Source organism: Somniosus microcephalus, chromosome 14, assembly GCF_052327205.1.
Source record: "Somniosus microcephalus isolate GS21.2 chromosome 14, FLI_Smic_1.0, whole genome shotgun sequence".
NCBI lineage: Eukaryota > Metazoa > Chordata > Chondrichthyes > Squaliformes > Somniosidae > Somniosus > Somniosus microcephalus.
This window is the reverse complement of record NC_141000.1, coordinates 34,692,678-34,719,091: the sequence shown is the minus strand read 5'-3', so window position 1 is coordinate 34,719,091 and position 26,414 is coordinate 34,692,678. Positions and strand designations below refer to the sequence as shown.

Here is a 26,414-nt window from a genome sequence, read left to right as displayed (position 1 = left end):
ATCCAGCAAACTTGAGTTCAAATCCTATTATGACAGTTTGAGAATTGGAATTTCATTTAAACAAAAATCTGGAAATAAAGATAGTACCAGTAAAAGTGATCATGAAGCTGTCGCATTGTTGTAAAAACCCAACTGGTTCACTAATGTCCTTTAGAGAAGGAAACCTGCCATTCTTAATGTGACTCCAGTCCCACACCAAGATGTTTGATTCTAAACTGTCCTGTGAAGTGGCCGAGCAAGCTACTCAGTTATAGAAGGCCTACCACCACCTTCTCAGGGCAACTAGGGATGGGCAATAAATGGCGGCCTTGCCAGCGATGCCCACATCCTCAGAATGATTTTTTTTTAATATTGCTTTTGTTTATTCTGTTTCTGGGCTCCTGGCATATACCAGGTGAAGTTACACAGTACGAGCTCGTGACATTCTGTCAATGGGTGGGCAGTCGCGGGGTGCAAGTTCACCATTTTGCGATATGCGCTCTTGGCACGTGCCAGGAGCCCAGACATGGATGGCACTTTTACCCCGAGACCTGTTATTACAACCCTTCACCTGCTGTTAACTTTCTCCTCTCAGCCAGTGCCATGGTCATGCAAGTGCTTTATCCAAGCTCCTTCTTCCACTCTCAAAGGCCATCATCTATTTTAAATGGGTTAACACCTCCGTTACAATAGCAGGCAGAGGAACTTGATGAGAGTGTTTTAAGCATTTGCACAATCAGCTCACTAATGGTCGTTCCCACACTATTGTTACCATTTCAATCCCAGGGATAGGCGCGAACTAAACTCGTGCTGAACTGTACAACACCTGACCTACTTCATATTCTCACCCTGCGTCTGACCAACACCTAACAGGCTTGTGCTGGCTTTGAAAAGTTTTTGAAATCATTGCGAAATGCCAGCGCTGATTAGCATTCAGTAATATGGTGCTGAGAGAGACAATAACAGCATGTGAGCCATTTTATAGTTCATTTAAAAGTAAAATATTATATGAATTTCTGCAAAGGCCACTTCACTCAGATGTCCCTGTACTCAAGCACCATGGCATTTGCTACTGAAAGGGCTTTTTATTCAAGTGCACTTTCATTTGCAATTTGAATTAAATATCTGTCCCATATTAACCTCAAAGCAACAGATGAAAATTGAAACAGCTGTGGGGGGAATGCTGGTTGTTCAGGTTAGTTGGAATTAGGATTACCAACCCTCCAGGATTGGCCTGGAGTCTCCAGGAATTAAAGATTAATCTCCAGGAAACTGCTGCAGCAACCCTGGAGAAAAATGTGGGTTTTTTTCATTTTCTTTGAACACTTCTGTTTATTAGTTATAAAAATATTGGAGATGGGAAAAAAGGCTGTTTGACTGACAGTCAAGAATCATCTGATTGGGTAATGAAGAATCTGTTGACTTTCCAATTGGCGTGGGAAGGCGGTGCGCCATGATGATGGGCGTGTTGGGCGACCAATGGGAGGAGTGCGGGGCAGTTGGCGGCAGGAGATCATGTGATGAAACCGCCACGAATACGTCCAACCAGAGTTGGCAACCCTAGCTGGAACGCAGCACTGTTATGAAGAAGCCAGATGAGCAATGTGCACTCGCAACTCCCCCGCTACTTCATTTGCCTGCTGGGTAGGAAGGCTGGACCACTCTAGTTAGGTTTTCCTTCCTCACTGCCAGGAAACAACAGCAACAACTTGTATTTAATGCAGTAAAAGGTCCCACGGCGCTTCACTGGAGTGTAATCGGACAAAATTCGATACCGAGCCACATAAGGAGATATTAGGACATGTGATCAGAAACTTGGTCAAAGAGTTAGGTTTTAAGGAGGAAAGAGAGGTAGTGAGGCAGAGAGGCTTGGTTTGGGGGTGAGGGGGAGGGTGTGGAATTCCAGAGCTTAGGGCATTGGCAGCTGAAGGCACGACCGCCAAGGGTGGAGTAATTAAAATCGGGGATGCGCAAGTGGCCAGAATTGGAGGAGCACAGCGATCTTGGAGGGTTGTGGGGCTGGAGGAGGTTAGAGATAGGGGGGGGCGAGGCCATGGAGGGATTTGAAAACAAGGATGAATTTTAAAAATCAAGGTGATGGAGCCAATGTAGGTCAGCGAGGGGAAAATGTCCACACAGTGCAGCACAGATTGGGAGACAAGAGAGAGGATTGAAATTGCATCTTCCCACTCCAAAGCCTCAAGTGTTAATTCGCCAACACCCATATGCTCCAGTTCTTATTGCATTTTGCGTACTGTTATCCACAGACTGGCCAGTATTCAGAAGGGTGAAAAGGATATTCCACATGGTCCGCTTTGAAAGTTTGCTTCAACGTTCCACGAGCGTTGGTTGTAGCTCCGATTGAGGAGCATCAGAACCTTCCAATCCAAAAAGTTTTAAACTTTTACTAGGCCTTGCTACTAGCGTTCAAGAGCCTCATTATTACCCCCCATTATACTAATCTGTGTAAATTGTCCCATACCGAAGCCTGGGAATTTACTCAGGATACTCCTCCATTAGCACTGCTTGTCTATATATAATGGGCACGAGGAGTTTGATGGTCTGGTCTTTGAGAATTGGCTTCAGGCGCACTGGACTCATTACTATTGCCTGCAAACTTTTTGCTTATTTTATACCTTAAAATGCATTTGGAACATTGCAATATTTGCAGCAGTTGATCAGCCCTGATTTTTTGGATTGCATTTTCTTTTACCCATAACAGTCTGTCAGTCAGCTTCATATTTCACTTATGGAAAGCAAATTGGTAAGTGTAGGAATTCCTTTCGGGAGTCCAATGAGCCAATGGCCCTCCTACAACTAGACAAGAGATAGAAGTTTCTGTGGGGGCAAGAAAGACACTTGACACCCACTTCACCTCGTCCTGGGAGCCCCATGTACAGACCTAGCTTGGCACATCTACCTGGCTATGCCAGAAGAGACCTGGCTTTGCCACTGCCGCTTCACCGGGGGAATATGACGGTCACCAAGTTGTGGTGTCTCCTCAGTCTGGCCTTGAGACAACTTCTTCCACAGAGATTGTGGTTGTGTAGGTGACCATAGAATTACATTGCTTTGCCACCAGCTCCTTCCACGCCACCGCTGCAGACATTTCACAAGTCTTCCAGGAATTAAGGCATCAACCATGTAAAAGAACCCTTGTTTGCTAGGGGAAACCTTTTCCTTTCTTTCATCATGGAAAGAGCACAGCAATTTACCAGGTGGACAAGCTCCCAAAAGTCCAAGGCCTCACACGGCCAGTTGGGCAACATAACACCAACCCAGGGCCTCATTGAATAGAAAAGGCATCCAATCCATTAATATCTACATTATCTCACAACGCAGGGACCGAATCATAAAGTGAATGCCCAATACTGTGGCAGTGCCCACAGTGCCTTCATTTTGCGGCAGTCCACCATTATTTAAAGAGGGAGGGTGGAGAGTGGCCAGGTGGCTCCTCAGAAACAAAGGGTATTCTCCAGAGCCCTGGCTGTTAAACCCATGATCAGTGGTGGAGCAGAGAATTCCTCTGTCTAAACAGATTTTGGGGGAGGGTGTTGTATATAGCCCTGGCAAAGTCTCTGAGCTCATATCCGCCCACTGAACACTGCACAGTTTTGCCCTCCAAAGAGGAGTTGGAGTACAAGTAGAAGATAGAAGGAGGCTCAGCCCCAATGTGTGGCAGGGGAGATCGATGAGGAAGAGCAGGAAGAGATGGAAATGGTGACTTGAGGCCAGGAAGAAGTGCTCCAAGCACTGATTGACACTAAGTGACTAATCCAACCCTACTAGTCCTGTCCTATTGTTCACAACCTGTGATCCATTCAACACTACACCCTCCATTAGCATCCACAGCATGTCAATGGTCATCAACCCACCTACTGCTATCTTAATACAGCCCTTTTCAAATTAATTCTTGTGGCTATATTTAAACAAAGTGCTACCATTTAATTTCCACACCAGTGAACTGCTTGGCACTAAGGTGTGTCCCCTCGGTAATATGATGTGCATCTACTCAAACCTACTCTACTGCTCCTCCTGTGGAAGGAGGAAGTGTGATGCCAGGCTGCTGATCCACACCGAGAGTCCCAAGGGATGCAATTGACCTTGGACCTCTGAACTCTGAGTCTTACGGTGGCCATGCAACTACGGTCAGCAGTGCCCATGTTGTGCTGGCTGCTTGCTCCCACCTGCTAACTGTTACTTATTAATTCTTTTGAGAGGGCTAGCTAGGGTAGTGGGTTACATCATTGTCCGGAGAGGCAACTGCCTCATCTGTGCCATCTCCTGCTAGGCAGAGTGCACTGTCAGCCTTTGCAGAGGGTGCCCTGGAATGCCAAGCAGGGTAACCCACCATCAAAAGAGTTCATGTGCAGCAAACCCAATTCAATACCTCCACATTAGGGTTTTCATCCTCTGTTTTTGGCCCACACTACTACTTCCCTCCCCCCATACAGCTTTTGTTCTGGCTGACAAATACTTAAAATCAATTTGGAGCCATTATAAAAGCTGAAAAATGATTTACTCCCTGTATGCAGCCACTTACCATAAAATGTGAGCTGCAGTTCTTTAAGGGCATGCACCCACCAGCACCAACCCAGGAAAAATGGGTCAGATATGGAGCAGTGGGCGGATATGATGTGGTGGGCGGATACGGAGGGCTGGGCAGACATCCCTCCCTGCTAGAACTACACCCTGAAGAAAATTGCTGCCACCACCACAATCAAATTAGCTGCGACATATGAAATCCTCATCAGAGGGGCATCTCTGGAACATGCTCTGACTGCAATTGTAATCAAATACAGGATCATTTACTCCGAGCAGCTCTGCACATAGGGTTGGCAAATACTACACTCAACTTTCAGTCAGTGAGTTGAGTAGGAATCTGAAGACATAGGTGTGTTATCGTACTGGGGTTAGGAAGCTGGGTGACTGCGCGAGCAATCCAGATACTGCACAAGAATGAAACTCTGGACATTCTTACCGATCGTGCCATGAAATTTGGAATGGTTTGTTGTAGTTTTAATTAAAGAGGGCACTGTTAAATAGAATGGACCTATTTCCTGGATATAATCAACAGCAAGGGCCGAAGCCAGACTGGAGGGATTCGAACAGGGAGCTTCAGGAGAGATGGGCACAGAGCTGGATGGCAACAACACAATCAATGGCTTTAGAGAGGAAAGGGAGATTGATTGAGCATTTGTTTTGTAAGGGTGGGAGGTGGATGATGACGACGATGGTTTTGAAGGAGGGAGGGACGGTGCCAGAAAAGGGAGTTGAGTGGAGAGGCAATCGAGAGAGCAGGAGTTGGGTCTCATCAATGGCATGAGGTTTGAGATGGCAGGTGGAAGAGCTAGCTGAGAAAGTGCAGAAGGATGACAGTCCTGGACTAGGGTGGTTGGGAGACTGGGTGGGGGGGATATAGGGGATGATGGGTGGGAAGAAGGGGAGGAGGCAGCTGCACAGTTGGTCTCAATCTTGGCATAACGTAGAAATAAATTTGAAGAGAAAATAAATGGATACTTCATAATGTTAGCCATTTTCAGTTGCACAGAGAATCTGTTCATAACTAAACATTCACTCCCTCCACCATTGCGTACCGTGGCTGCAGTGTGTACCATCTACAAGATGCACTGCAGTAACTCGCCAAGGCTTCTTCGGCAGCACCTCCCAAACCCACGACCTCTACCACCTAGAAGGACAAGGGCAGTAGGCGCATGGGAACACCACCACCTCCAAGTCACACACCATCCTGACTTGGAAGTATATCGCCGATCCTTGAATCGCTGGTCAAAATCCTGGCACTCCCTCCCTAACAGCACTGTGGGAGTACCTTCACCACAAGGACTGCGGTTCAAGAAGGCGGCTCACCACCACCTTCTCAAGGGCAACTAGGGATGGGCAATAAATGATGGCCTTGCAAGCAATGCCCATATCCCATGAATGAATTTTTTAAAAATAACTGAAGTCTATAACAGCACCAATCTGTGAAGCTTATTGAAATAAATGTTCTTTAAAAAAAAACCTCAGTCTAAGTGCCATTAGTAACATCACTAGATCAATTAAGAAACGTAATTACTTTTCTGCCCAGACCAGCACTGTAATAGGAAAAGGGGCTGAAGTTAAACACTAATAAACCCCAAGGCTACAAATGATTGCTATATTTTCAAAGCTAAGTGCTGTCCTTTAAAAGTGCAGTTATTTTCCAAATAATATCACTTCATTTTAAGAGACAGTTCTGTTTAAATGTTGAATAAAATTAGAGTCTTTAAAAAAAAAAATCTATATTCCCTAAAGGAATGTACTTGTTAGCACCGTGTCAGATGAAAGGGGGAAGGGATGGAGCAGAGTAAAATAATCGTCATCATCAATACCAGGGCTTTTAAACCATGCAAGACTGTTAGTGTCACAATTCATTTATTGATTCATTTGTCATGTTTGTGCAGGATAAAATCGCCACACGTTATGTAACTTTCCTTTTGTTCAAGTTAATGGGGTGCTTCACGTCTGAACAAACCCAAATCGTACTTTATCAAAATGTTAATTCACCATTTTTCAAAATGGTTAAAAAAAACCTCTCTCGATACGGCGGGGAATGGGTGGGGGCGAGGAAAAGCGATTGGAATGTTAAATAATCCTGGCTGGCAACCCTGGGAATTCTCTGCCACTTTCATCTAATATTCACAAAACCGAGGCTGCGAGGAGGAAGATGGAAGAATGTTGACGTCACCCATAAGGGAACTAATAGTGAAGATCAGATTAGCTTCATTTCATTATATCATTGTGATGTGCAGACTCAGCATAAGAAGAACGAGTCTGTACTTAGAGCCAACGCAGTAGATTTTCAATTTACCACTCGGGCTTATAACTTGTGATACAGATCAGCTGCCCAGTAAAGTAACCGCACCATTTTCAGTTTCATTGATTTGAATGGAAATGAAACTCGGGCGGTTTCTGTAATGGGCAACTGATCCGTACGCCCGGGCAGAAAATCTACCTCAAGACGCTCACTTGTATTTATGTATCCTCCACTTTAAGTTGCCACTGATATAAACTATGCCCCAGTGAGGTGGAAGCCTGGAACTGTATTTGCTGATATTGCTTGTAGATGGTCACTACGATGGATGTGAATGCAGCCCTGGTTGCCTTACTCCACCTTTATTTTAGTATTTTAGCTCGCTGCCTGTTGAGAATCTGGCATTTTGCCAGCCTGACTGAGATAGGGAACTCACCATCTTTCAGATGAGACGTTAAATCAAGGCCCAAGTCTGCCCTCTCAGGTGGACATAAAAGATCCAATGGCACTATTTCGAAGAAGAGCAGGAGGTTTCTCCACGGTGTCCTGACCAATATTTAACCCTCAACTAACATCACTAACACTGATTATCTCGTCATTACTACATTGCTGTTTGTAGGATCTTGCTGTGCGCAAGTTATCTGCCGGGTTTCCTACATTACAACAGTGACTACACTTCAAAAATACTTAATTGACTGTGAAGCGCTTTGGGACGTCCCGAGGTTGTGAAAGGCGCTATAGAAATGCAAGTCTTTCTTTCATATGTCCAAACCGGTGTCTTAGCACACTGTGGCACTGTGTGAGTCTGCTAATGCACCCTATCCCCAGACACCCTGCAAATAACATTTAAAGTAAATACTGTATGTATAGCAGTTGAAAAGACCAGAGTCTTGACTCTCTAATATTCATAGATAAATTTCTAGGCATAGCACAGGTATACTTCCAAACCAATGTTGCTGCTTATCAACAAAATCACATTGTGCAAGCAAAATAAGAGGGGACAATCAGATTGTTCTGGAAGTAATGGAGTCCAAAAATCACAAATGTAATCACAATTTCTAGCAGTACATTTAGACAGAATATCATTTTCCTTTGGCTTCTCTGCCTGACAGCTCAGTATTAAAACTTGCACCTGGTACTGAATAGCAATTGTCGATTTAAATTCAAAAAGGGTTTCACTGTTTGTGGCCACTTTGAAAAACAGCTTAATCTGTCTGAATCCTTAAATAACCACCAAAGTAAAGATTATTGCATCCAATCGCTGCATTACTGAGCCTTTTTGTACTTTCTTCACTTTCATTTTACGTGGTGCCGTTTTTGCGTTTAAACCCGACAGTTATATACTGTAAAAGTAATATTTCAATGTGAAAGACAAAGTGGTTCCAGTATTAATGAACTCAGTTTGATTTTGTCAAACATAAAGCGATTGGATTTCCCGGTCTGTCAGACTGTGGTGAACTGGCTGCTGTTATAGCAGCAGCTTTCACTGTGCTCGTATATAGCCTCGTCAGTGTGACCTCTGTGTGCCCCTGTGCTACTCGAGGTTCCGGGGTCAGGCAGCAATGACAATTTTCCACAATTCCGAATAATCACGGATCGTGTGTCGAGATTAAAGTGTGCCCGTGGACACATCTCCCAGCAGAGCTGTTTCTACGATTGAACAGGAATGATCCCAAACAGTTTACAGAGCTTTCAGTGGTAACCCTTTGCTGGGACTTACCGTCAGGCTGCGTGTAGGTCGTACGACACACACCAGTTGGACAGCGGCCGAGAAAGCTGTTCTTGCCTTGCAGTACTGGTACCTGAAGTGAACAAAATCTAACACAAAGCCAAAGCAGTGCGTGAAGAAAAGCATTGCTACTTTTTGCTGGGTGCAAATATTAAAAGGAATGAACTCTCCAATCCACCAGACGCAGGCTGAGGAAAATCTCGAACGGGAGCAGAGTTTGTTGGAGCTTTGCAAGTTCTGATATTCCCTCTCAATATAAAATGCTTAGAGTTCGTGCAGCAATGCATCAGCCAATCAGAGGGACGGCAATGTTATCCTCAAGGGCCAGATATATCCAGTAACAAATAGCTCCTCTCCCTCTACCATCACACACACTAAGCCCCTCGTGGATAGTCCAGTGAAAAATACACTAATAAATATTCCTCAACACCAACATTCTGCTTGTAACTTGTAATCACAGTCAAACTGGAACATTGTGCTAAGGACCATGAACAGTGACGGTGCCGCTCAGTGACATGGATTTATTTCACCGGGAAAGTTTTTATTAGAAATTGAAGAAAAATAACAGCACGTCGATGATTTTCACCTGGCAGCAGTGCTTTGGCACAGTAATGTGTGTCTCGTAACCTTTGCTTAAACGTTTGAGAGGGTTAAACAGGAATTCAATACTTACGTGGCTGCTGCTGATCGACGCACGATGCAGAAATGTGACTGGCTGCTCCTGCTGAAGATTGAAGGGGTAACTGCATTAGAGTTAGAGTTAGGGTTCAGGTGAGAGTTCGGGATAGGGTTAGGGTTAGCGCCAGGTACAAATGTGGATTGGAGCTATAACAGTGGGGCTCTGATTCGCTGACCTACATTCACTATTAGTCAGGAGCAGAGACCTACAAGATTACCCATTAGAAAGTAATGAATTGCATATTCTAGCATTCACTAGATATGTCCCGTGGCATTGCTCATGGATAAAAGTAAAAAATTTAATAGTCAGAGTTGATGCACCTCTTCTATGTTTTTGGCTTACTGAGAACCAAATCTTGGTGTCTCTATTTGGCTCAGGGGGCTGCAGCCTTCACCCAGACCTGCAGCTCCCACATCCAACCCCGTCTCTAACCTGGTCATGCACAGTGACCACCACCCCCCCCCCCCCACCCCACACACACACTTGCTGACCATGCATGGTGGCTCTGTGAATATTTTTTTTAAAGATATAAATACATTCCCTCACCAACCCTCAAAAAGGGTCTCTCCCTCTCAACAAACTCTTTCTGTTTCTATATCTCTCTGTTCCCCCTTAACATGGTCCCTGATCTCCTCTGAACAAGCTGTCTGTTTATCCCTCTATGGGTTCTCTCTCTCTCTCTCACACAACAGGATCTCTCCCTCTCCATTTCATTCTCCCCATCTAGTAAACCCCTCACCTGCACTTTTTCCCCCCAAACAATGTCCCTCTCTCGCTCCCTCCAAAACAGGTCTCTCTCCCCCCTCCATGACAGATCTATCTCCTCTTCATGACAAGTCTCTTGCTCTCTCTCTCCCCTCCTTAATATGTGTGCCTCTTTCTCTCGCTCCTGGCTCTCTGGTAATTGTAGTGAAATGGGAGTGGGACAATCAGGAGAAATTTTCAGGAATGTGTTTACATAGTAGCTACATGGTGACCAAAGCAGTTTGTACCCCGCCACTGGTAGGCTGAGATACGGCTTCATCGCATGCTGCACGTGGACCAATCAGATTGGCAGAAGCTGACACCACTTAGTCGGCTGTACATTGGCCAAACAATTCAAACCACACATTTGTATCGCTTTGGGTTTGCAGCTGTTGCAGACATGCTCTTCAGTGCCCCATGGCTGCCTATTCAGAATCAATGAATGTAGCTTTAATTATGTAGGTCAAAATAGCACTGAAATTGTGAGGACAAAACCTTCTTCCCATTGCCTACATCATTTTCACACATGAACAGATCATTAGCTGAAACGCAGCTCACTGTCAAAGCTTTAACAACACAAAGGCTGTAATGTCCTAATGGAAACTAAATCACTGGAGCCCTGCTGTCTAGGACTGTCTACTTACAAGGAGCCAACCTTTCCAGTGAAACCGTTGATTTAGTTGAAAAGGAACACAACCAAAAAAATGCCATGTATTTAACATGAGTTACAAAATGTTTATGCACCAGGATGCGTGTCACTGACTCATCAAACAGAATGTAAAACTCATGGGCTTTTCTCAGCCACACAAGTTTCCTGTCATTGTACAACAGTGTAAATTAATCATTTCTTCTGCTAACAACTTTCTTTTCAGTAGCCAACAATGGGACAGTGATCAACAAAATTCAACAAGGTTTTATCTTGGGGGAAAAGATCTCGCTGAACCTTCCAGCTCTTGGTTAATGACTGGTTGATGAGGGGGAATCAGGATAAACAGCTACTGAGTTCGGTTAGCCGAGGCACTTTTGTCACTGAACCATGATAGGCAGTTCATCTCATTAATGGGCAAAATGTTGATGATTAACGTCACCATCAAGTAATAAGAGGTATCTCACCACAGGACACCCTGTTACTCAGCTTTACCAGTAGTGAGATGGGTAGAGTTGGAACCTATCACACTGTTGGAAATTAATGAGTAGGGAGGATGAAGAATAGTGTATCTGTTAAACAGAAATGATGGGCAGATCCTTACAACATTTCTACAGTAATGGAGAGCTGATTACTTATGCTCTTTCAGTGTTATAGAGCACGCTTGTGAACTCAAGGCTGCAAGGGCTTAGATCTCACCAGGGAGAGGAGCGATTAACAGTCCATCATGTAAGCTGCTTCCCGGCATGGATAGTGACCCTATGGAACACTGTCCCACTTGAAAAATGATCATAATAAACAGCAATTGGGCTCAATACCAGTTGAGAGTCAGAACTGCTCCTTGGTTTTGAGTTACTGCACACAGAAATCAGGTGGTAATGTTGAGTAATTTTTCAGATAACCTATTGTTGCTGTGCTGTCTGGCTTTCCTGCAAATAGCCTTGTTTAAAGGCAGTTAAGGTTACCTTGTGCTGATCGAAGCAACCACTCACTTCAACAGGAGCAGGAGAGCAGCAGCTAGGGAGATCGGGGTGCTACTTGCAGGAGCTGCCCTCTGCCCCAAGCACCAGTTGTACTATAGGAGACTGAGCTAGCTGAGAGTTACAGGGGAGCTCTATCCAAGGAGGCCGTCTCCCCCTAGGGAACTATCACACACATGTGGTCTCACTGCGCCAGACCTGGAAGTACAGCCCTCCATCAGCATTTAATTAATGGTGGCAGTGAAAGTCACCATGGCCCGGAATGTTTCACCGCACACTCATTCTACACCACTGCAGCAGACCAATCAATGAGAAGCCAGCTTGCCACTCCCCACTCCATCACACAGGTGACAGATGTCCTACTTCACAACATTGATGCACCCATCAACTGTAGCATGGAGCAGCAATGCTAGATGGAAAGACAGATACATTTCATTAGAAAACAGGCTAGTCCTTTAGTGTTCCATCAATGTACAAGTCATCTGCTATCACAGCAAGATGATTGTGCAGCTGAATGCACTCCCCAGGCAGCCTACTTGCCTCCTTCATCCTTCGTAATGCAAGAGGAACACAGGTAGTATGGTAGTTGTCTTGGAAACATTGGGTAAAAGGAGCAACTATGGCTCATGACACCTTTACTGCAACCCTTGGCAGAGCTACTGTGAGGCACATGGGAGTACCAGAGGGCGCAAGAAACAAACTGATTACAAATGTATAACTATTTAGAGGGAGACCTCTGGTAAGCTCCTGCCATTGTGATGTGCTACATGCTGGTAATGGACAGAAGGGAAATAGGTGGAGAGCCGCAGGGACCTGAGATTGAAGAGGAGCTCCCATCAGGAGGACAGCTGATGCTTGTTCACACATTGAACTGACTTTTCATTTATAGCTTCAAGGCCAGCCAACAGGGTCTACCTCACTCGGAGCCAACTGAGGGTCTACCTCACTCGGAGCCAACTGAGGGTCTACCTCACTCGGAGCCAACTGAGGGTCTACCTCACTCGGAGCCAACTGAGGGTCTACCTCACTCGGAGCCAACTGAGGGTCTACCTCACTCGGAGCCAACTGAGGGTCTACCTCACTCGGAGCCAACTGAGGGTCTACCTCACTCGGAGCCAACTGAGGGTCTACCTCACTCGGAGCCAACTGAGGGTCTACCTCACTCGGAGCCAACTGAGGGTCTACCTCACTCGGAGCCAACTGAGGGTCTACCTCACTCGGAGCCAACTGAGGGTCTACCTCACTCGGAGCCAACTGAGGGTCTACCTCACTCGGAGCCAACTGAGGGTCTACCTCACTCGGAGCCAACTGTGGGTCTACTTCACTCGGAGCCAACTGTGGGTCTACTTCACTCGGAGCCAACTGAGGGTCTACCTCACTCGGAGCCAACTGTGGGTCTACTTCACTCGGAGCCAACTGAGGGTCTACCTCACTCGGAGCCAACTGTGGGTCTACTTCACTCGGAGCCAACTGAGGGTCTACTTCACTCGGAGCCAACTGAGGGTCTACCTCACTCGGAGCCAACTGTGGGTCTACTTCACTCGGAGCCAACTGAGGGTCTACTTCACTCGGAGCCAACTGAAATTCTATTTCTCAGCTACAAATGCTGCATTTTCTCTCAATTTAAAGTCCACACTAGAAGTGGAGTGACCTTCACCTGTGATGTAGGGCCAGGCTTTCAGGGGTGTTGCCAGTGCAGAAGCACGAGACTGGCACTGATATGAAATCCTGTTCCTGTGCTGCCACATTCATGCCCCTGTTAGAAGCCGAATCCTCATGTAGACCACTAATGTGGTCAAAAACAGACTGTTGTGCTGCCATATGGTGTCTGAATCCTCAGCCATGGTTGTCTGTATTCTACCTTCAAGTGTATTGAAATCTGCCATTGCCAGGTCTTGGATTTTAGTCCCCGACCCCTCAGTAGGACTAATGGAAACATTTTTGGGGGGGAAAGAGAGAAAGTAAGAGAAAGAAAGAGGAAAAAAGAGAGAGCAAGAGAAAGAAAGAAAGGAGGAAACAAAAAAAGAGAAAGGGAGCGAGAGAGAGAAAGAGAGAAAGAGAGAGAGAGAGAGAGAGAGGAAGAAAGGCAGAGAGAGAGAGAGAGAGAGAGAAAGGCAGAGAGAGAGAAAGGCAGAGAGAGAGAGAGAGAAAGGAAGAAAGGCAGAGAGATTGAGAAAGGCAGAGAGAGAGAGAAAGACAGAGAGAGAGAAAGACAGAGAGAGAGAAAGACAGAGAGAGAGAAAGACAGAGAGAGAGAGAAAGACAGAGAGAGAGAGAGAGAGAGAGAGAGAGAGAGAGAGAGATAAAGAGCAAGAGAAAGGGGATAGAGAGATAGAAAGAGATAAAGAAAGAAAAAAGGAAAGAGAAAGAAAGAAAGTGAGAGAAAGAAAGTGAGAGAAAGAAAGATAGAGTGAAAGAAAGACTTGCATTTATATAGCGCAATTCATGGCCTCAGGCCAATGAAGTACTTTTGAAGTGTAGTCACTGTTGTAATGTAGGAAATACGGCAGCCAATTTGCACACAGCAAGCTGCCACAAACAGCACCTCTGACAATGCAGCACTCCTTCAATATTGCGCTGGATTGTCAGCTTAGATTTTGTGCTCAGGTCTCTGGAGTGGAACTTGAACCCACAACTTTCTGACTCAAACGCGAGAGTACTACCACTGAGCCACAGCTGACACTGAAAGTCCCATCGTTCCTTCTCTCTGAAGCAGTGAGGTGTATGTAGCAGTTGGCAAGCAGTCAATGGCAGAGTGCTGTGAAGACTACAATGTCATGGTATTAGCCATGCTCATGGTAGTTGCTAAAATGGATTCCCTCAGTGGGGTCAGACCACCTCACAACATGTTGCACACAGATCCACATGGTTAGCAAATGCTTTCACGTCGATGCACCATCCTTTTAAAAACTAGCCCTGTGAGGTATGATTCCTGACGGAAAGCAGAGCCTTTGAATTACCAACAGAGCTAAATTGACCAGACAGTCTGTCTTTGGTGGTGTTGGCTGAGGGAGGAATATTGACCAGGACACTGAAAACCCCTCTTCGAATAATGCCTGGGGATCTTTTACACCCACCTGAGGGGGCAGACAGGACCTCAGTTTAACATCTCATCCGAAAGACGGCACCTCTGACAGTGCAGTGCTCCCTCAGTACTGCACTGAATTATCAGCCTAGATTGTGTGCTCAAGTCCACAATCACCTGACTCAGTTGAGCATTTTGCCAACCAAGTCGAGCTGATATCTCTTCTGTAAAGATAACAGATTGTTAGTATTTGTTGACTGCTTCAGCTCTGCCTAAACAGGACGTAGCAGGCATAGCTGCTGTAACACTCTGTGGCTTCAGATGAACTACAAAATAATGTACTATGCTAACATAATGATACTAACCAGCAGCTTGGCACCAGCCTGCACTTGGACCTTCCCCACGCCCTGTATAGTTTTCCAGTGGAGGCAAATCCAATATTGCATCCTAGTGCAGACTAAGGTGACATTATTGATGGGGACCACCTCTGGTGCATATCATCTCTTGGTTATTAAAGGCCAGCTTCTCCTGCCTGGACAAAAAAAGTAAGTATTAGCGGTGACTGACCCATGATAGATGCTGCAGTATAATTCCCATATTTCAACTAGTGCCACAGCAATGCCTCTCTTCTTGGTGTGTTGTCAGCTCCTTATACATGTCTGTACCTTGTGCACTTTGCGGGTACTTCGATATATGGACAATGTAGCTAATGTTCATTGATCTTCATTGTGTGCCTGTTCACAATGTTCCATAAAGGCATCGCCACTGGTCCGAGTAACGCTAATTTGATACTTAATAATTCCTCACATAATAAAACATCTGAGAGGACTTATAAAAAATGGTAGAAAATGTGCATATTGAGCAGAAAAGGGGTGGGAAAAAAATGAGGGGCAGGAGATTGAAGGCACGGTCAAAGAAGGATGTTTGAAGATAAGGAGTGAAGTAACAAAGCACTGTGAGTGAAGGCAAGAGCTCCCTCTGATGGTGGCATGGAACAGTAGTCTGGCTTCAGCAGAGAAGGGTGTAGGTGGGGACAGACGGTTGGAGAAGATCACTCAGATGGAGTGAGGCTGTGGAGGGATTTGAAGACAAGGATGAGGATTGTGAAATCAATTCACTGGGGGACAGGGAGCCAGTAGGGCGTGACAAGGATCGGGCTGATGGGAGTTTGCGGGCTGCAGAATTCTGAATACATTGAAGTTTGTGAAGGATGGAGGCGGGGACCCCAGTGAGGAGGTTGGTGGAGAAGTCCATTCTCAGGGTGAAGAAATTGTGGTTAGGGGTTTCAGCAGTAAGAGCTTAAGCAGGCTGTGAACTACAGGTGAAAGAAGGTGGCTTGGCAGTGGACCAGATGTGAGGCAGGAAGGTCAGCTCCAGGTCAAACAGATGCAGAACTCCTGAGGGGCCAACCAGGGAAATTGATGGAGTCAAAATCACAGGCACGTAGCTACTGGCAGTAGACAAAGAGGTTGGCTTTGGTTTTACAGATGCTAAACTGAAGAAAATTTTAATTCATCCAGGACTGCATATAGGACAGGCAAATGGACAGAATGACAGCATCCTTCAGGCAGTGGTGAAGGTGAAAAGGTAAAATAGATTATTGTTGGTGTATGTGTGGCAACATACCCAATGATTGTGACCATATCCGGTCCACTGCCAGAATAAGGACCATGTATAACTAGTTCATCTTTCTCCAACTTCTCTGTTGAATCAGGGATTCACTCCAGTCCCCCTTTTTAGTACCTCAGCTAAATGTGTCAAATCTCTAATAAATACAGGAAATGTTGGAAACACTCAGCAGGTCAGGCAGCATCTGTGAAGAGAGAAACAGAAACCATTTTGGCGCTATGCTGCCTAATTTGGGGCAAACTGGGGGAGGAAAATCCACATGCCTGATGCAATATACAGCTAGGATGTTACACCGACTCTGCTTAGTACTGTATCCAGAACATCACACCTCTGCTGTAATGTGCTGCGGTGATGTCTTATGGGAAGAGTGACATTGGACATGAGAGAGGTAACCCATATTCAATATCATTTTTTTTTTTTTTTTTTTTTTTTTTTTTTTTTTTTAAAAGAGGTCTAGAAACTGATTGGAGACAGAAGTCGGTTTCACAGAATCACAGAAACCCCACAGGGCAGATAGAGGCCATTTCAGCCCATCGAGCCTGCACCGACACATATCCCACCCGATCCCCGTAACCCCTGCACGAACACATATCCAACCCTATCCCCGTAACCCCACGTATTTAATCCCCCTAACACTAAGGGTCAATTTATCATAGCCAATCAACCTAACCTGCACATCTTTGGACTGTGGGAGGAAACCGGAGCACCCGGAGGAAACCCACGCAAACACGGAGAGAATGTGCAAACTCCACACAGACAGTCACCCGAGGCCGGATTCGAACCCGGGTCCCTGGCGCTGTGAGGCAACAGTGCTAACCACTATGCCACCGTGCCGCCATAGTGTTTAGACAGAGAAAATCTGATTATTACAATGAAGTTCTAATGATTTGATTGCATTTACATGTTTCTTTACAAACTAATGCTAGCTGAAAACCTCCCTCCAGGAAAATTAATAAAACCAGTCCTGTCTCATGGCTTGATCATTATTTAGCTCATATCTCACGGATCAGTGATTCAATGACACTCAAGGCACTCATTAGTTTTAATGACACATAGCTAAATCTTGAATAAGAGAGGCTTCTTAGGTCAGATCTCTCTGGGACTCCCTTGATCACTGACTACCATTGGCAAATACTCAGCCAGTTGACAATCTGCTTTTCAGCTTCTTCTTGGGTCCTATGAGCTTTCAGCTTAGCCATGAATCTGGTAAGAGGGACCTCGTTAAGTTAATACTGGAGTTCAAGCTGGAGCATATCCATCACGTTATTCTCTCATCTACTTGAATAATTCCAATAAATAGATAAAGAATGACCTGACTTTGATAAATCCACCTCATCTTAAATTGATTGCCTTTATCCTTGCTGGATGCTCTTGAATTGCTTCCAGTATGTTTCTATGAAGTGAACAGGCCTGTTATTCCCAAGATCATGCTCCTGACCTTTTCCAAGGATTAGAATTATGTCAGCTATTTTCTAGTCCCCTGTGTACAATAAGGCTGCACCACCATTCCCTTTACTTCTAGACTCATTTATTTTAGTATTCTTGGATGCATTCCGTGAGATGACTGTCTTTTTCACCTTCAGAGACTCCCATTTTTGAATCACAGTTCCACACTTGGAGTACTGTGCACAGTTCTGGTCTCCATATTACAAAAGGATATAGAAGCACTGGAGAAAGTGCAAATTCTTTTACAAGAATGATACCAGAATTGAGAGGGTTCAACTGTCAGAAAGACTGAACAGGCTGGGGCTCTTTTCTCTGGAAAAGAGAAGACAGAGGGGTGACCTGATAGAGGCCTTTAAAATTATGAAGTGGTTTAATAGGGTAGACAGAGAGAGAACGTTTCCACTAGGGGCCAAAAATATAAGATAGTTATGAATAAATCCAATAAGGAATTCAGGAGAAACCTCTACTCAGAGTGGTGAGAATGTGGAACTTGCTACCACAGGGAGTGGTTGAGGCGAATAGTACAGATGCATTTAAGGGGAAACTAGACAAGCATATGAGGGAGAAAAGAATAGAAGGTTGTAGCGATAGGGTGAAATGAAGCAAGGTGAGAAGAGGCTCGTGTGGAGCATAAACACCGACATAGACTTGTTGGGCCGAATGGCCTGTTTCTATGTACTTCTATGATATTTTCTCTGTAAACAAGATCCACTTGCCTGGGAAGTGTAGTGAAAGCTGTTGTGTAAAAGTCATTTATCTTTATTTTTCTCTGTCCTTAAAAAACATTATCTGGTCATTATCACATTGCTGTTTGTGGGAGCTTGCTGTGCACAAATTTGCTGCTGCGTTTCCTACATTACAAGTGACTACACTTCAAAAAGTACTCCATTGCTGTAAAGCACGTTGGGACGTCCTGAGAAACATAGAAACATAGAAGATAGGAGCAGGAGTGGGCCATTCGGCCCCTTGAGCTTGCTCCGCCATTCAATGCGATCATGGCTGATCATCCAAATTCAGTACCCTGTCCCTGCTTTCTCCCCATATCCCTTGATCCCTTTAGCCTTAAGAAATATATATAACTCCTTCTTGAATATATATAATGAATTGGCCTCAACTGTCTTCTGTGGTAGAGAATTCCACAGGTTCACCACTCTCTGGGTGAAGAAATTCCTCATCTCAGTCCTAAATGGCTTACCCCTTATCCTTAGACTGTGACCCCTGGTTCTGGACTCCCCTGCCATCGGGAACAGCCTTCCTGCATCTAGTCTGTCTAGTCCTGTTAGAATTTTCTACATTTCAATGAGATCCCCTCTCATTCTTCTAAACTCTAACGAATATAAGCCTAATCGACCCAATCTCTCTTCATACGTCATTCCTGCCATCCCAGGTATCAGTCTGGTGAATCTTCGCTGCACTCCCTCCATGGCAAGAACATCCTTCCTCAGATAAGGCGACCAAAACTGCACACAATACTCAAGGTGTGGTCTCACCAAGGCCCTGTACAATGACAGCAAGACATCCTTGCTCCTGTACTCGAATCCTCTCGCTATGAAGGCCAGCATACCATTTGCCTTCTTAACCACCTGCTGCACCTGCATGCTTACCTTCAGCGACTGGTGCACAAGGTCACCCAGGTCTCGTTTCACTTCCCCTTTTCCCAATCTATTGCCGTTCAGATAATAATCTGCCTTCCTGTTTTTGCCACCAAAGTGGATAACCTCGCATTTATCCACATTATACTGCATCTGCCATGCATCTGCCCAATCGCCCAACCTGTCCAAATCATACTGGAGTTTCTCTGCATCCTCCTCACAGCACACATGCCCACCCAGCTTTGTGTCATCTGCAAACTTGGAGATATTACATCTAGTTCCCTTGTCTAGATCATTAATATATATTGTGAATAACTGGGGTCCTAGCACCGATCCCTGCGGTACCCCACTAGTCACTGCCTTCCACTTGAAAAAAGACCCATTTATTCCAACTCTTTGCTTCCTGTCTGCCAACCAGTTTTCTATCCAAGTCAGTACCTTACCCCCAATCCCATGTGCTTTAACTTTGCTCGCTAGTCTCTTATGCGGGACCTTATCGAAAGCCTTCTGAAAGTCCAAATACACCACATCCACTGGTTCTCCCTTATCTATTCTACCAGTTACATCCACAAAAAATTCCAGTAGATTAGTCAAGCATGATTTACCTTTTGTAAATCTATGTTGACTTTATCCGATTCTGTCACTGTTTTCCAACTGCTCTGCTAGTACATCTTTTATAATGGTCTCCAGCATTTTCCCCACTACCGATGTCAGGCTTACCGGTCTATAATTCCCCGTTTTCTCTCTACCACCTTTCTTAAATAGTGGGGTTACATTAGCTACCCTCCAATCCATGGGAACTGTTCCAGAGTCTACAGAATTTTGGAAGATGACCAGCAATGCATCTACTATTTCTAGGGCCACTTCCTTAAGTACCCTAGGATGTAGATTATCAGGCCCTGGGGATTTATCGGCCTTCAATCCAGTCAATTTCTCGAACACCATTTCCCTACAAATACTGATTTCATTCAGTTCCTCCCTATTATTAGACACTATGTTCCCCGACTTCTCTGGGAGTTTATTTGTGTCCTCCTTTGTGAAGACGCAGCACGGTGGCATAGTGGTTAGCACTGTTGCCTCACAGCGCCAGGGACCCGGGTTCGAATCCGGCCTCGGGCGACTGTCTGTGTGGAGTTTGCACATTCTCCCCGTGTTTGCGTGGGTTTCCTCCGGGTGCTCCGGTTTCCTCCCACAGTCCAAAGATGTGCGGGTTAGGTTGATTGGCTATAATAAAATTGACCCTTAGTGTTAGTTGGATTAAATACGTGGGGTTACGGGGATAGGGTGGGATATGTGTCGGTGCAGGCTCGATGGGCCGAAATGGCCTCTATCTGCACTGTGGGGTTCCTGTCCTGTGGAAAAAAAAGACAGAACCAAAGTATGTATTTAATTGGCCTGCCATGTCTTTGTTCCCCATATAAATTCCCCTGATTCTGACTGCAAGGGACCTACACTTGACTTTACCAATCTTTTTCTCTTCACATATCTATAGAAGCTTTTACAGTCAGGTTTTTATGTTCCCTGCAAGCTTACTCTCATACTCTATTTTCCTCCTCTTAATTAATCTCTTTGTCCTCAATTGCCGAATCCTAAACTGCTCCCAATCCTCAGGGTTGCTGCTTTTTCTGGCCAATTTATATGTCCTCTCCTTGGATCTTATGCTATCCCTAATTTCCCTTGTTAGCCAAGGTTGAGTCACATTTTTTGTTTTATTTTTATGCCAAACAGGGATGAACAAATTCTGTAGTTCATCCATGCGATCTTTAAATGTTTGCCATTGCCTATTCACCGTCAACCCTTTAAGTAACATTCCCCAATCCATCCTACCCAACTCGCGCCTCATACCATCGTAGTTTCCTTTATTTAAATTCAGTACCCAAGTCTCTGAATCAACTACTTCACTCTCCATCTTAATGAAGAATTCTATCATATTATGATCGCTCCTCTCCAAGGGGCCTCACACAACAAGATTGCTAATTAATCCTTTCTCATTACATAATACCCAGTCTAAGATGGCCTGATCTCTAGTTGGTTCCTCGACATATTGGTCCAAGAAACCATCCCGTATACACTCTAGGAATTCCACTTCCACAGTATTGTTACTAATTTGGTTAGACCAATCTATATGTAGATTAAAGTCACCTATGATAACTGCTGTGTCCTTATTGCACGCATCTCTAATTTCCCATTTAATGCCATCCCCAACCTCAGCATTACTGTTTGGGGGTCTGTATACAACTCCCACTAACGTTTTCTGCCCCTTGGTATTTCTCAGCTCTACCCACACAGAATCCACATCATCAGAGCTAATATCCTTCCTTAGTATTGTGTTAATCGCCTCTTTAACCAGCAATGCTACCCCACCATCTTTTCCTTTTTGCCTGTCCTTCCTGAATATTGAATACCCCTGGACGTTGAATTCCCAGCCTTGGTCACCCTGGAGCCATGTCTCCGTAATCCCAATTATATCATATCCGTTTACATCTATTTGCACAGCTAATTCATCCACCTTATTATGAATGCTCCTTGCATTAAGACACAAAGCCTTCAGGCTTGTTTTTTTAACACTCTTAGACCTTTTAGAATTATTGTTTACTGCGGCCATGTTTGATTTACACCCTTGATTTCTCTGACTTCCACTTTTGCTTTTCTTCTTCCTGTCTTTTGCTTCTATCCTTGCTTCCCTTTCCTCTGTCTCCCTGCACAGGTTTCCAACCCCCTGCCATTTTAGTTTAAACCCTCCCCAACAGCACTAGCAAACACTCCCCCTAGGACATCGGTCCCGGTCCTGCCCAGGTGCAAACCATCCAGTTTGTACTGGTCCCACCTCCCCCAGAACCGGTACCAATGTCCCAGGAATTTGAATCCCTCCCCCTTTCACCATTCTTCTAGTCACGTATTTTTTAATTTACCTCCTAACTCCCTATATTCAGCTTTTAGGACCTCATCCCGGTTTTTTACCTATATCGTTGGTACCTATATTCACCACGACAACTGGCTGTTCACCCTCCTGCTCCAGAATGCCCTGCAGCCACTCCGAGACATCCTTGACCCTTGCACCTGGGAGGCAACATACCATCCTGGAGTCTCATGTGCGGCTGCAGAAACGCCTATCTATTCCTCTTACAATAGAATCCCCTATCACTATAGCTCTCTCGCTCTTTTTCCTCCCGTCCCGTGCAGCAGAACCACCCATGGTGCCAGGAAGTTGGTTGCTGCTGCCTTCCCCAATAAGCCATCCTCCCCAACAATATCCAAAGCGATATATCTGTTTGAGAGGAGGATGGCCACGGCGACCCCTGCACTACCTGCCTGTGCCTACTGCTCTGCCTGGCGGTCACCCATTTGCTTCCTGGCTGTGCAGCCTTTACCTGCGGTGTGACCAACTGATTAAATGTGATATCCACGATGTCCTCAGCATCGCGAATGCTCCAGTATGTATCCATTCGCAACTCCAGCGCCACAAAGCGGTCTGCCAGTAGCTGCAGCTGGATACACTTCCTGCACACATGGTCGTCAGGGACACAGGAAGTGTCCCTGATTTCCCACATAGTGCAGGAGGAGCATGTCACAGGGCCGAGCTTTGCTGCCATGACTTACCATTTAATTAATTTAAATTAAGTCAATACTACCAATTATACAACAATTAAATGATATACTGAGGTCATAAAAGGCGCTATATAAATGCAAGTTCTCTCATTTTTCTTTTAAAGAGGAAGTCTCACCATCTGGGCTCCTTGAAAAAATCCACCAGATCCAGAGTTCTCACTAACTTTCATTTATTCTTACTTGTTTTCGGATTTTATTTATTATATACATGCACTTTTATTTTAGCCAGAACTTGTTTACAGTTTGAAACAGTTAATGAGTCTGTCAGCACAAACGGCTGAGTTATCAGTAGTCAGTCATTAGCATAATCCCCTTTTTTCCCCTCACAAAAACGGGTGAAATCCCATTTCCCTTGTTATTTATTACTCGCTAATGTATTTGTGGGAACACACAGTTTGAAAATGTGTTCTTCTTGTGAAATTAGTTACTGCTACACACAACTAACATCTTTTTTACATTCCCCGAATATCCATAGTGATTTGCCATTCCAATTTTTCTCCTTTTGCCCTGATCATAATTTTAGCATCTTTCAATTTGCTAAAATGTTTTATGAATACAACAACTTGCAATTATACAGCACCTTTAACATTAACATCCCAAGGCACTTCTCAGATAGGCGCAAGAAGAGGTGCTGAGGCAGCAAGGGAGAGGTTAGGAGGGGGGTAACCAAAAGCTTGGTTACAAAGGTGGGTTTTGAGAGGAGAGGGGTGTGGAGAGGTAGAATGGTTTAGGAAGGAAATTCCAGTGAGTAGAACCCAAGCATTTGAAGGATTTATGGGTGATGAAGTAGAAAGATGCAACAAACTGGAGTCAGAGGAGCAGAGTGTTTGAGAGGAAGATATAGAACTGGAGGAAGTTGCAGAGTTAAATTGAGGCAAGGCCACAGAGGGATTTAAAGATGTGGATCATGATTTTGCATTGATTGTGCTGGGGACAGCGGGCAAGTGTAGGTCGTCAAGGATGGACGAGCAGGCCTTCGTGCAGACAGGATAAGTATGGCAGAGTTTGCACAAGTTGAAATTTAGGGAGGATGGGAGGCCAGCAAGGAGAACATTGGAGCAGTCAGGTGACAAAGGAACATAGGAACAGGAGGAGGCCATTTAGCCCCTCGAGCCCGTTCCACCATTCAATGAGATCACGGCTGATCTGCAGCCTAACTCCAAATACCCACCTTTGCCCCATATCCCTTCATACCTTTGCTTAACAAAAAGATATCAATCTCCGATTTAAAATTAACAATTGATCTACCATCAATTGCCGTAGCGGAAGAGAGTTCCAAACTTCTACCACCCTTTGTGTGTAGAAGTGTTTTTTAATTTCAGTCCTGAAAGGTCTGGCTCTAATTTTTTGACCATGCCCCCTAGTCCTAGAATCCCCAACCAGCAAAAATAGTTTCTCTCTATCTACCCTATCTGTTTCCCCTAATATCTTGAAAACTTCGATCAGGATCACCCCTTAACCTTCTAAATTCTAGGGAATACAGCCCTAATTTGTGTAATCTCTCCTTGTAATTTAACTCTTGAAGTCCGGGTATCATTCTGGTAAACCTACACTGCATTCCCTCCAAGGTCAATATATTCTTCCTAAGTTGTGGTGCCCAGAACTGCTCACAGTACTCTAGGTGTGGTCTTATGCATTTCTCCACCTCACCTGACGAAGGAGCAGCGCTCCGAAAGCTTGTGATTTCAAACAAAGCTGTTGGACTATAACCTGGTGTTGTGTGACTTCTTACATTTGTCCACCCCAGTCCAACTCCGGCATCTCCACACCTAACCAGGGTATAACTTCTACCCCCTTGTATTCTAGTCCTCTAGATATAAAGGCTAGCATTCCATTAGCCTTTTTGATTATTTTCTGTACCTGTTCATGACATTTTAATGATCCATGTACCTGGACGACCACCCCCCCCCCCGCCGCCCAAGTTTCTTTGGACCGCCACTGGTTTTAGTTTTTCACCATTTAGAAAGTAATCTGTTTTATCCTTTTTAGGTCCAAGTGGATGACTTCACATTTGTCTATATTGAAATCCATTTGCCACAGTTTTGGCCATTCACTTATTCTATCAATATCCCTTTATAATTTTATGCTTTCATCTACAATGCCGCCTATCTTTGTCTCATTGGCAAATTTGGATATGTGGCTTTCTATCCCATCATCCAAGTCATTAATAAATATGGTGAATAGTCGAGGCCCCAACACAGATCCATGTGGGACACCACTGATCACATCCTGCCAATTTGAGTACCTGTCCATTATCCCTACTCTCTATCCTGCCACTCAGCCAATTTCCTAACCAGGTCAATAATTTGCCTTCAATTCCATGGGCTTCAACTTTAGCTTACAGATCCTATGAGGGATTTTATCAAATGCATTCTGGAAGTCCATATAAATAACATCCATAGGCATTCTCCTGTCCACTACTTTAGTCACCTCTTCAAAAAAATTCAATCAGGTTTGTCAGGCAGGACCTACCTTTTACAAATCCATGCTGGCTCTCTCTGATCAAAGTGTTCAGTCACCTTATCCTTAATTATAGATTCTAGTCATTTCCCCACAACAGATGTTAGGATCACTGGTCTATAATTCCATGGTTTCCCTCTCTCACCATTCTTAAATAGTGGAGAGACATGCGCAATTTTCCAATCTAAAGGAACGGTTTTAAGATTATAGTTAGGGCATTTGTAATGTGCTCACCTACTTCCTTTAAACCCTGGGATGGAAACCATCTGGTCCAGGTGATTTATCACCCTTTAGTACCATTATTTTGTTCATTACTGTTATTTTGCTTACGTTAGTTTTGTTGAGTCCCTGGTCCCTGATTTAATATTAGTTTCCTTGGGATTTCTGGCATGTTGTCCTCCTCTTCTACTGTAAACACTGATGCAAAGTAATTATTCAACATGTTCGCCATTTCCTTAATATTGACATCACCGTTAACAGTTTTCAAGAGGCCACATTGCTCCTGACCACCCTCTTTTTCCTAATATAATTGTAAAAAATGTTTGTGTTGTTTTTGATATCCCTTGCAAGTTTCTTTTCATACTCCCTTTTTGTAGCTCTTACTATCTGTTTTGTCACCCTTTGCTGTTCTTTGTATCTTTCCCATTTGCCAGGTTCTGTGCTATTTTTTTACATTTTTAAATGTTTTTCCTTTTAGTTTTATGCTGTCTCTTACCTCTTTAGTCGTCTATGGCTGTTTTTTTGGGCGAGTAGAGCGCTTGCCTCTTAGGGGTATAAACTGGCTCTGTATCACCTTAAATTATTTTTTTGAAGACCTCCCACTGATCTTCTGTCATTTTATTCATTAACAGACTTGCCCAGTTTACTGTGGACAGTCTCTGTCTCATCCCGTTGAAGTCAGCCTTACCTAAATCTAGAATCTTATTAGCTGTTTCACGATTCTCCCTTTCAAACAATACGTTGAACTCGATCAGGTTATGATCACCATTAGATAAATGTTCACGCATCGTTAGGCTGTTAACTAAATCTGGCTCATTACTCATTACTCAATCTAATATGGTATGGCCCCTTGTTGGTTCTTGGATATATTGTTGCAGAAAACT

At 44.5% G+C, this 26,414-nt stretch overlaps 1 protein-coding gene and 1 long non-coding RNA gene across 3 annotated transcripts in view; one reads left to right on the top strand and one right to left on the bottom strand.

The window, feature by feature from the left end:
- Window positions 1-8,995, bottom strand: part of LOC147107441 (E3 ubiquitin-protein ligase SIAH2-like) — a 30,858-nt gene extending 21,863 nt beyond the window's left edge. Inside the window, exon 1 of the mRNA XM_086006490.1 lies at window positions 8,493-8,995. Coding sequence (XP_085862616.1) covers window positions 8,493-8,627 — 135 coding nt within the window. The 5' untranslated portion in view covers window positions 8,628-8,995. The remainder of the gene's footprint in view (window positions 1-8,492) is intronic.
- LOC147107440 (uncharacterized) overlaps window positions 1-26,414 on the top strand; it is a 79,102-nt gene that overhangs the window by 36,152 nt on the left and 16,536 nt on the right. The window lies entirely within an intron of this gene.